General features: G+C 46.8%; 1 protein-coding gene across 1 annotated transcript in view; it reads right to left on the reverse strand.

The window, feature by feature from the left end:
* UBE2O (ubiquitin conjugating enzyme E2 O) overlaps window positions 1–5,271 on the reverse strand; it is a 136,391-nt gene extending 131,120 nt beyond the window's left edge. Inside the window, exon 1 of the mRNA XM_073606196.1 lies at window positions 4,800–5,271. Coding sequence (XP_073462297.1) covers window positions 4,800–5,261 — 462 coding nt within the window. The 5' untranslated portion in view covers window positions 5,262–5,271. The remainder of the gene's footprint in view (window positions 1–4,799) is intronic.
* Between the last annotated feature and the right edge of the window lie 6,468 nt (window positions 5,272–11,739).

Consider the following 11,739-nt stretch of genomic DNA (forward strand, 5'->3'; position numbering starts at 1 on the left):
TTGAGGGGACAGCAAATTTACACTGTTATACAAGCTGTACACTCACTACTTTGCTACAATGTAAAGTGTAATTTCTTCAGTGCTGTCACATGAAAAGACATAAAATATTTACAAAAATGTGAGGGGTGTACTCATTTTTGTGAGATACTGTATATACCATAGTTTGTAGACACTATAACTTTCACACAAACCAATTAATATACACTTATTTGGGGGGTTAACCAAAGACATGTAGCAGTGTATACAGTATTTTGAGCTACATTTATGAAGAAAGATTTATTTGCAAAATGTTATAACAAAGAAAAGCGTTTTATTTTTCAAAATTTTCGGGGGTTTTTCGTTGCAAATTCCACCACTGTACTTCTGGGTGGGGCAGAATACCCTGGCCTCCCAAAAATTGTGTTGAGTACCCAATTGATCTATCAACAGGTCTGAGCACCATCATCCAGGGGGACCCACCTAGACCTACACAAATGACAACTTTGAAAAAGTCAGTACTTGCACTGGATGTTTGGGTATTTATTTGTATGTGTTTTATCTATCAGCCTCATATGATTCCCCCCCCCCCCCCCCCCCGTTACAAAGCATTTTATGACAGCCATATGTCAAAAAGGTGTTACAGTATCATCTGCCCTGGATAAAATACATTTTTGTAAAAAAGTAACTCCTAAATTTTATCTTTTGTAATCTATAATTGTTACTAATAAAACAGAAAATGTACCAAAAACTTCAGCAATTTTACAGTGTCAGCATATCTCACAAAGACACCAAGAAATCGACATGGCATGGGGGGGGGGGTCTTTGTTCATTAACCATCCAGAAGTCAAAAGGTGACATTTTAGGGAGACAGAGGCCACTCAAGGGAATTTCTCATTCCTTGCTAATGGCATCCTAAAATCCCAGCAAATGTCACAAGCAGAAGGGATCCCTGCTGTCCGGATGTGCGTCAGCTTTATTGATCAACACTTATTCCTCAAGAGAAAAGCAGATCACAAATGTTGTTATATAAAGATTATGAATGTTACTTCATAAATTGGAGAAACTCGCATAATATTTAGCTATAGAAAAGTAGGGAAAATTGAAGCGAGAGAAAAAAAAAAAAAAAAAAAAAGGGAATGGTGCGGACAAGAAGTACGATATGGCATCTTGGAGAAGTGGAAAAAGATGATGCCATAGTTCTGTTTATTGATGGAAGTACATAGTAATCCACAAAGCCCTGGTGAATGCATAATTGAAATGAAAGCTAGAAGAAAGGTAATAAAAGTCAAACACAGAATAAGATCTACACAAGAGGACCATTTTGTGCTTCAACATCATACACTGAGGGCTTCCAAGAGAAAATCAGTGATTCTAAGATAATCGTCATACTGCAGTTCAAAAGAAAACACGATGACACTGCAAAAATATACTTTCCACATGGTGGATAATCACATTGTATTAAAGCCTTGAGACATCCAAAGACAATAGATGGCTTCTGATTGAGCTCCCAAAAAGTCTTTCTGCCTCAATCTTACCCACCATAGCAATGCTGCTTCTGTGCATTTACAAAGACAAACAAAAGATTTTTAATAAATTCTGATTCTTTTAATACTTGGGATCACACCGGGGTCCCCATTCGTCCCCTATACCCGGGATCAGACCGGGGTCCCCATTCATCCTCTATGGCCGGGATCACACCGGGGTCCCCATTCATCCTCTATGGCCGGGATCACGCCTGTCCTCCATTCATCCTCTATGGCCGGGATCACACCTGTCCTCCATTCATCCTCTATGGCCGGGATCACGCCTGTCCTCCATTCATCCTCTATGGCCGGGATCACGCCTGTCCTCCATTCATCCTCTATGGCCGGGATCACACCAGGGTCCCCATTCATCCTCTATGGCCGGGATCACACCAGGGTCCCCATTCATCCTCTATGGCCGGGATCACACCTGTCCTCCATTCATCCTCTATGGCCGGGATCACGCCTGTCCTCCATTCATCCTCTATGGCCGGGATCACGCCTGTCCTCCATTCATCCTCCATGGCCGGGATCACACCTGTCCTCCATTCATCCTCTATGGCCGGGATCACGCCTGTCCTCCATTCATCCTCTATGGCCGGGATCACGCCTGTCCTCCATTCATCCTCTATGGCCGGGATCACGCCTGTCCTCCATTCATCGTCTATGGCCGGGATCACGCCTGTCCTCCATTCATCCTCTATGGCCGGGATCACGCCTGTCCTCCATTCATCCTCTATGGCCGGGATCACGCCTGTCCTCCATTCATCCTCTATGGCCGGGATCACACCAGGGTCCCCATTCATCCTCTATGGCCGGGATCACACCAGGGTCCCCATTCATCCTCTATGGCCGGGATCACACCAGGGTCCCCATTCATCCTCTATGGCCGGGATCACACCAGGGTCCCCATTCATCCTCTATGGCCGGGATCACACCAGGGTCCCCATTCATCCTCTATGGCCGGGATCACACCAGGGTCCCCATTCATCCTCTATGGCCGGGATCACACCTGTCCTCCATTCATCCTCTATGGCCGGGATCACACCGGTCCTCCATTTATCCTCTATGGCCGGGATCACACCGGGGTCCCCATTCATCCTCTATGGCCGGGATCACACCTGTCCTCCATTCATCCTCTATGGCCGGGATCACACCGGTCCTCCATTTATCCTCTATGGCCGGGATCACACCGGTCCTCCATTTATCCTCTATGGCCGGGATCACACCGGGGTCCCCATTCATCCTCTATGGCCGGGATCACACCGGTCCCCCATTCATCCTCTATGGCCGGGATCACACCGGTCCCCCATTCATCCTCTATGGCCGGGATCACACCGGTCCCCCATTCATCCTCTATGGCCGGGATCACACCGGGGTCCCCATTCATCCTCTATGGCCGGGATCACACCTGTCCCCCATTCATCCTCTATGGCCGGGATCACACCGGTCCCCCATTTATCCTCTATGGCCGGGATCACACCTGTCCCCCATTCATCCTCTATGGCCGGGATCACACCGGTCCCCCATTCATCCTCTATGGCCGGGATCACACCGGTCCCCCATTCATCCTCTATGGCCGGGATCACACCTGTCCCCCATTCATCCTCTATGGCCGGGATCACACCTGTCCCCCATTCATCCTCTATGGCCGGGATCACACCGGTCCCCCATTCATCCTCTATGGCCGGGATCACACCGGGGTCCCCATTCATCCTCTATGGCCGGGATCACACCTGTCCCCCATTCATCCTCTATGGCCGGGATCACACCGGGGTCCCCATTCATCCTCTATGGCCGGGATCACACCGGTCCCCCATTCATCCTCTATGGCCGGGATCACACCGGTCCTCCATTCATCCTCTATGGCCGGGATCACACCGGTCCCCCATTCATCCTCTATGGCCGGGATCACACCGGGGTCCCCATTCATCCTCTATGGCCGGGATCACACCTGTCCCCCATTCATCCTCTATGGCCGGGATCACACCGGGGTCCCCATTCATCCTCTATGGCCGGGATCACACCGGTCCCCCATTCATCCTCTATGGCCGGGATCACACCTGTCCCCCATTCATCCTCTATGGCCGGGATCACACCGGTCCTCCATTCATCCTCTATGGCCGGGATCACACCGGGGTCCCCATTCATCCTCTATGGCCGGGATCACACCTGTCCTCCATTCATCCTCTATGGCCGGGATCACACCGGTCCTCCATTTATCCTCTATGGCCGGGATCACACCGGGGTCCCCATTCATCCTCTATGGCCGGGATCACACCGGTCCCCCATTCATCCTCTATGGCCGGGATCACACCGGTCCCCCATTCATCCTCTATGGCCGGGATCACACCGGTCCCCCATTCATCCTCTATGGCCGGGATCACACCGGGGTCCCCATTCATCCTCTATGGCCGGGATCACACCGGGGTCCCCATTCATCCTCTATGGCCGGGATCACACCGGTCCCCCATTTATCCTCTATGGCCGGGATCACACCTGTCCCCCATTCATCCTCTATGGCCGGGATCACACCGGTCCCCCATTCATCCTCTATGGCCGGGATCACACCGGTCCTCCATTCATCCTCTATGGCCGGGATCACACCGGTCCTCCATTCATCCTCTATGGCCGGGATCACACCGGGGTCCCCATTCATCCTCTATGGCCGGGATCACACCTGTCCCCCATTCATCCTCTATGGCCGGGATCACACCGGGGTCCCCATTCATCCTCTATGGCCGGGATCACACCGGTCCCCCATTCATCCTCTATGGCCGGGATCACACCGGTCCTCCATTCATCCTCTATGGCCGGGATCACACCGGTCCCCCATTCATCCTCTATGGCCGGGATCACACCGGGGTCCCCATTCATCCTCTATGGCCGGGATCACACCTGTCCCCCATTCATCCTCTATGGCCGGGATCACACCGGGGTCCCCATTCATCCTCTATGGCCGGGATCACACCGGGGTCCCCATTCATCCTCTATGGCCGGGATCACACCGGTCCCCCATTCATCCTCTATGGCCGGGATCACACCTGTCCCCCATTCATCCTCTATGGCCGGGATCACACCGGTCCTCCATTCATCCTCTATGGCCGGGATCACACCGGTCCTCCATTCATCCTCTATGGCCGGGATCACACCGGTCCTCCATTCATCCTCTATGGCTGGGATCACACCTGTCCCCCATTCATCCTGTATGGTCGGGATCACACCGGTCCTCCATTCATCCTCTATGGTCACCACTCCATATCACACAATGGGTGTTGCAGCTGCTGCAATGACTACCTTGGTCTCCTTCACATCCTGTCGGATGCCCTCGGGGTACCACTGGACCCGCACATAGCCTCTCTTCAGGGGCCCGAACCTGCTGGCCTCACCGGCGGTGTCCGAGCCGGGACTCCCCTGTACACCTCCTCCTCCGCCGCCCCTTCTCCTCCGGCCCCCCGCGGCATCCTCCTCTTCTTCCGCCGCTACCACCACCACTTCGTCCTCCTCCTCGCTCTCCGAGTCCTCTCCGTGCATTAACCTGACCAGGCCGAAGCGGCTCTGGCCCCGGTAGGTACCGAACACCAGGTCGTGCGAGAAGAGAAGCCGCTGGGAGCCATCGCTACCGGACAGAGGAGGCAAGTCTCCGGTAACGGGAGAAGACAGACCGTCCGCCATTGTTGTTGTCCGGAAGAGAACACAGGCTCTGCCGCTGGCCTGGGCGGTTACCAAGGAAAAGTCAGCGTATGGGCGAGCTGACATCACCACGCTGCACGTCGTTGTTAAGGTGCAGGGATGCTGTTGCTAGGGAAACCATGAGCTCTCTGTTGTCAGGGGACCTGCAGAGGGGACAGCCTGCTGCATGTGAACTGTGACTAGGCTCTGCATTCCTGCACTGAGTATAGGGAGAGCCTTGGATCTTATAGTGTAAAAACAGGACTGCTCACTGGTCACAAACCTTAAAATACATCCCCTCTTTTATTAAAATAATTTTATATATATATATTCCAGCATGTTTATTTTTTACTTTGATGTTATTAAAAATTACCATTCCACTTCTATCTGTAAGCATTCTCAGTTCTCCTCTTCTTATTTCATAGGTGGTCAGAATTGCATTTTCCTTTTTTTGTAAATTTAAACCATCGACAATGGTTTCCCGTAACAGTTACAATCAAGGCACGTCCTGAATGCTAACTGTCACAGTTGCTTCCGCTCTTAACTGAACTGCCAAGTCATCAAATGTCTGGTGTCATAGCTGTTCACATGTGCAGCACCATGGCCACTCCAGATCAGAGGCTAAGATGGCAGCTTCCTTGGCTGCAAAGGATAGGAAGGGTTTAGGTGCACTTTAATTTTATTTATTTTGATGAGGAAACAAAAAAATTAAAATAAAAAAAAAAAAATAGTAGAAAGCAAAGTAATGTACAAAGAATGATGTCACTCATCTGGGATTACAATTGTACATGTAATTAAGGCATTATTAAAACCCAACTCCAGGAAATTTAAAAATGATCTCTTTCAGTGGGGCTGTGCCTGGGATAATTGCTCATTTTGGTCTAGGGCAGGGGTCTCCAAACTTCCTAAACAAAGGGCCAGTTCTCTGCCTTTCAGACAGTGCACCATTGTTGGTGTCAGTGGGAAGAATAGTGCCCCATCATTGGTGTCAGTAGGAGGAATGGTGCACCATCATTGGTATTAGTGGAAAGAAAAGTGCCCCATCATTGGTATCAGTGGAAGGAATAGTGCCCCATCATTGGTGTCAGTAGGAGGGATGGTGCACCATCATTGGTATTAGTGGAAAGAAAAGTGCCCCATCATTGGTATCAGTGGAAGGAATAGTGCCCCATCATTGGTGTCAGTGGGAGGAATGATGCCCCATCATTGGTATCAGTGGAAGGAATAGTGCCCCAATAATTGGTATCAGTGGGAGGAATAGTGTCCCATCATTGGTATCCATGGGACGAATAATGCCCCATCATTTTTATCAGTGGGAGGAATAGTCCCCACTGTTGGTGTCAGTGGGAAGAATAGTGCCCCATCATTGGTGTCAGTGGGAGGAATAGTGCCCCATCATTGGTATCAATGGGAAGAATAATGCCCCATCATTGATATCAGTGGGAGGAATAGTCCCCACTGTTGATGTTAGTGGGAAGAATAGTGCCCCATCATTGGTCTCAGTGGGAGGAATAGTGCACCATCATTGGTATCAGTGGGAGTAATAGTGCCCCATCATTGGTGTTAGTGGGCGGAATATTGCCCCATCATTGGTGTCAGTGGGAGGAATGATGCCCCATCATTGGTATCAGTGGGAGGAATAATGACCCATCATTGGTATCAGTGGGAGGAATAGTCCCCACGTTGGTGTCAGTTGGAAGAATAGTGCCTCATCATTGGTGTCAGTGGGAGGAATAGTGCCCCATCATTGGTGTCAGTGGGAGGAACTGTGCCCCATCATTAGTATCAGTGTGAGGAATAATGCCCCATCAGTAGTATCAGTGTGAGGAATAATGCCCCATCATTGGTATTAGTGGGAGGAATAGTCCCCACTGTTGGTGTCAGTGGGAAGAATAGTGCTCCATCATTGGTGTCAGTGGGAAGAATAGTGCCCCATCATTGGTGTCAGTAGGAGGAATGGTGCACCATCATTGGTATTAGTGGAAAGAAAAGAGCCCCATCATTGGTATCAGTGGAAGGAATAGTGCCCCATCATTGGTGTCAGTGGGAGGAATAGTGCCCCATCATTGGTGTCAGTGGGAGGAATAGCGCCCCATTATTGGTGTCAGTGGAAGAATAGTGCCCTGTCGTTGGTGTCAGTGGGAAGAATAGTGCCCCATCATTTGTATCAGTGGGAGGAATAGTGCCCTACTGTTGGTGTCAGTGAAAGCAATGGTGCCTCATCCTTGGTATCAGTAGGAGGAATAGTGCCACAAGGGCCTTACAAAGGCAAGCAAAGGGCCACGGAAGATCTCTATAGATCTAACGCCCAATCAAGTTGTCTGCATTGATGAGTCCCTGATCACGTTTTCTGGCTGCTTGTCATGCAAACAGTACCTTCCCAGCAAGCGTGCCAGATACGAGGTCAAGATGTATAAGCTCTGTGACAGGGCAACAGGCTATACATGTAGTTTTATGGTTTAAGAGGGAAGAGATAGTTACGTAGAGCTGGAGAACTGCCCTGACTACATAGGAAGTGCTGGTAAGATTGTGTGTGACTTGGTATCACCCTTATTCGGAAAGGGGTACCATTTGTATGTGGACAAATATTACATGAGCGTGCCACTTTTTAGTCACTTGTTTGATCACGGAATTGGCGCATGTGGCACCGTGTGATTTAATCTTACCCCAGAGGCTTGTAGATTCCCGTCTTAGGCTGGGGGAGAGAGCCTGCTTGCAGAGTAATAATTTGCTCGCTGTGAAGTGGAGGGATAATAAGAATGTTTTAGTTCTGTCCTCCCTTCACGCAGACAGGACGGTCCAAATTCAAACGGCGACTGATGTTGTGGAGAAACCCCTCTGTGTCCAGGAATACAACCTTAATATGGGAGGAGTTGATCTTAATTACCAGTTGTTGGCGCCGCACCTAATTGCCTGTAAGGCCAGATGCTGGTATAAAAAAGTGTCTGTATATTTATTCCAATTGGCTCTGCTGAACGCTTATGTGCTATACAAAGCTTCAGGATGAACTGGATCCTTCCTTAAATTCCAGGAAGAGATCATCACAGCCCCTCTGTTTCCAGACGGTGCTCTGGCCCAACTTCCCAATCCAAATGCAGTAAGCCGGCTGCATGAGAGGCATTTTCCGTATGTCCTCCCTGGTACCCCTAGCCAAAGAAATCCCCAAAGAAGATGTTATGTCTGCAGAAAACGCGGATATAGGCGTGACACCCGCTTTTATTGTCCCTCCTGTCCTGAGCAACCTGGTTTTTGCATTGGTGAATGTTTCAAACGCTACCACACACTAGTGGAGTATTAGCGTAGGGTACAGCATTGCACAGTCCTAGGGCACACTTACACAGGGTCTCGAGAGATGAGATGGCCATTACATTTTGAAAGACCCTAATCTGGAACGTTTACAGTTTATATAAAAGTGCAAAAAAAAAAAAAAAACACACACAAAAACACAAAAAATAAATAAATAACAAAGATGAAAATAGTTGCGATTTTATTTTTCTTCTCTCTCTATTGTTCTCTCTCTTATGGCTGCTCCTCTATTGTCCGCTCTATTGTCCGCTCTCTATTGTTCTATATCTATTGTTCTCTCTCTATTGTTACTGTATTTTAGAACTGTAATGTTTTATTTTTACTGTTTTTCTTGAATTTGCTTTGCAGGTATAGTACTTACTGTTATACTGTAATGTTACTGTTTTATTATTAACCATCATTTGCTTAGCAGGTACGCCATTCAGCTGCAGCATGGGTTTATTTATTCTGACAGCAACAGCATTTGCTCCCATGATACGTAAAGCCGTGACTCCAGCGCTGTAGGAGGTGATTTCACAACCACAGTTAAAAAAAAGAGCATATATGCCGAAGCATGGGGGCAGGGGCGGAGGAGCGATTTGCTCCTAACATTAGGGGCGGATTACCCCCATGCTTCGGCATATATTTTTTTGGCACAGATTGCATAAAAAAAATTAAGTTGTTTTATTGAGTTAATGTTTTATCGTTACCATTGTTTGCTTTTCAGGTACAATATTCAGCTGCAGCACTGATTTATTTATCTTGACAGCAACAGGGTTTAGCCTCACGATACAAAAATCAGCGACTCCAGCAGTGTAGGAGGTGATTTCACTACCACAGTTTAAAAAAAAATGGTGCATGTAAGCCCATCATTAGAAGTGGGTGGATGAAGGGCAGTATTCTAATGGAGGGCATACCCACCGATCAATCCCTTTTTTTCGTTCTGCCCACAGGCTGCATGAAAAAAAGATCATTACAATATATGCCCAACAAGGACCAGCAACGTACTGGGATGTTGCTGAACTTTGAGTGGTTATACCAGAATAATGCCTGCAGGTTTAGGTATCATCTTGGTATCATTCTTTGCAGCCAGCAGTCAGCATGTAAAAGCAATCCTAGCAGCTAATTAGCCTCTAGACTGCTTTTACAAGCAGTGGGAGAGAACAACCCCCCTCTCACCATCTTCCATGGTTTTCTCTGGATCTCCTGTCCCAACAGGGAACTCGAGAATGTATCCGGTGGTTCCGCCAGCTGACCATAGAGCTGATCGGAGACCAGAACAGCTCCAATCATCTTTATGGCCTAAGAAACCAGAAGCTATGAGCATTTAATGACTTAAGTTTCACCGGATATAAACAGCGCCATTGGGAAAGCATTTTATCACACCGATCTTGGTGTGGTCAGATGCTTTGAGGGCAGAGGAGAGATCTAGGGTCTAATAGACCCCAATTTTTTCAAAAAAGAATACCTGTCACTACCTATTGCTATCATAGGGGATATTTACATTCCCTGATATAACAATAAAAATGATTTTAAAAAATTGAAAAGAACAGTTTAAAAATAAAATACATAAGCAAAATAAATAATAGACAAATAAAAAAAAAAGCACCCCTGATCCCCCCCCCCCATGCTCACACGAAAAGGCGAACGCAAGCGTCGGTCTGGTGTCATATGTAAACAGCAATTGCACCGTGAATGTGAGGTATCACTGCAAAGGTCAGATTGAGGGCTGTAATTCTAGCAGTAGACCTCCTCTGTAAATCTAAAGTGGTTACTTGTAAAGGATTTTAAAGGCTTTTAAAAATGTATGTAGTTTGTCGTCGCTACACGTTTGTGCGCAATTTTAAAGCATGTCGTGTTTGATATCCATGTACTCAGCATAAGATCATCTTTTTCTTTTATCAAACATTTGGGCAATATAATGTGTTTTAGTGCATTAAATGAAAAAAAGTGTTTTTTTCCCAAAAAAATACTGCGCAAATACTGTGTGAAAAAAATTGCAACACCCACTATTTTAATCTGTAGGGCCTTTGCTTTAAAAAAATATATAATGGGGGTTCAAAGTAATTTTCTAGCAAAAAAAAAAAAAATTTTCATGTGAACAAAAAGTGTCAAAAAAGGCTTTGTCTTCAAGTGGTTAGAAGAGCGGGTGATGTGTGACATAAGCTTCTAAATTTTGTGCATAAAATGCCAGGACAATTCAACCCCCCACCCCCAAATGACCCCATTTTGGAAAGTAGACACTTCAAACTATTTGCTGAGATGTATGTTGTGTCCATGGAATATTTTATATTTTGCCACAAGTTTCAGAAACATTACAATTTTATTTATTTATTTATTTTTTATACAAAGTTGTCACTAAATGATATATTGTTCAAACATGGCATGGTTATATGTGGAATTACACCCCAAAATACATTCTGCTGCTTCTCCTGAGTATGGGGATACCACATGTGTGAGACTTTTTGGGAGCCTATCCGTGTACAGGACCCCAAAAACCAATCACCGCCTTCAGGCTTTCTAAAGGCGTAAAAATTGTGATCCTCACTACCAATCACAGTTATGGAGGACCTGAAATGTCCAGATAGCACAAAACCCCCCCAAATGTTCCCATTTTGAAAAGTAGACACCCCAAGGTGCTAAGAGGCACGGTGAGTATTTTGCAGATCTCATTTGTTTTTGAAAATGAAGAAAGATAAAAAAATGTTTTAATTTTTAAAACTTTGTGACAAAAAGCGAGATCTGCAAAATACTCAGCATGCCTCTCAGCAAATAGCTTGGGGTGTCTACTTTCCAAAATGGGGTCATTTGGGGGGGGGGTTGTGCTAACTGGGCATTTCATGGCCTCCGAAACTGTGATAGGTAGTGAGGAGTGAATTAAAAATTTACGCCCTTAGAAAGCCTGAAGGCAGTGATTGGTTTTCGGGGCCCCGTACGTGGTTAGACTGCCAAAAAGTCCCACACATGTGGTATCCCCATACCTAGGAGAAGCAGCAGAATGTATTTTGGGGTGTAATTCCACATATAGCCATGCCATGTTTGAACAATAGATCATTTAGTGACAACTTTGTGTAAAAAAAAGAAATGTAAATTTTCCCAAAACTTGTGGCAAAATATTAAATATTCCACTCAACATGCCTCTCAGCAAATAGCTTGAAGTGTCTTCTTTCCAAAACAAAATTGATGTCCTTTTTTTCCCACAAATAGAGCTTTCTTTTGGTGGTATTTGATCGCCTCTGTGATTTTTTTATTTTTTGCGCTATAAACAAAAAAACAGCGA

This window comes from Aquarana catesbeiana, linkage group LG12 (genome assembly GCF_042186555.1).
Source record: "Aquarana catesbeiana isolate 2022-GZ linkage group LG12, ASM4218655v1, whole genome shotgun sequence".
Taxonomy (NCBI): Eukaryota; Metazoa; Chordata; class Amphibia; order Anura; family Ranidae; genus Aquarana; species Aquarana catesbeiana.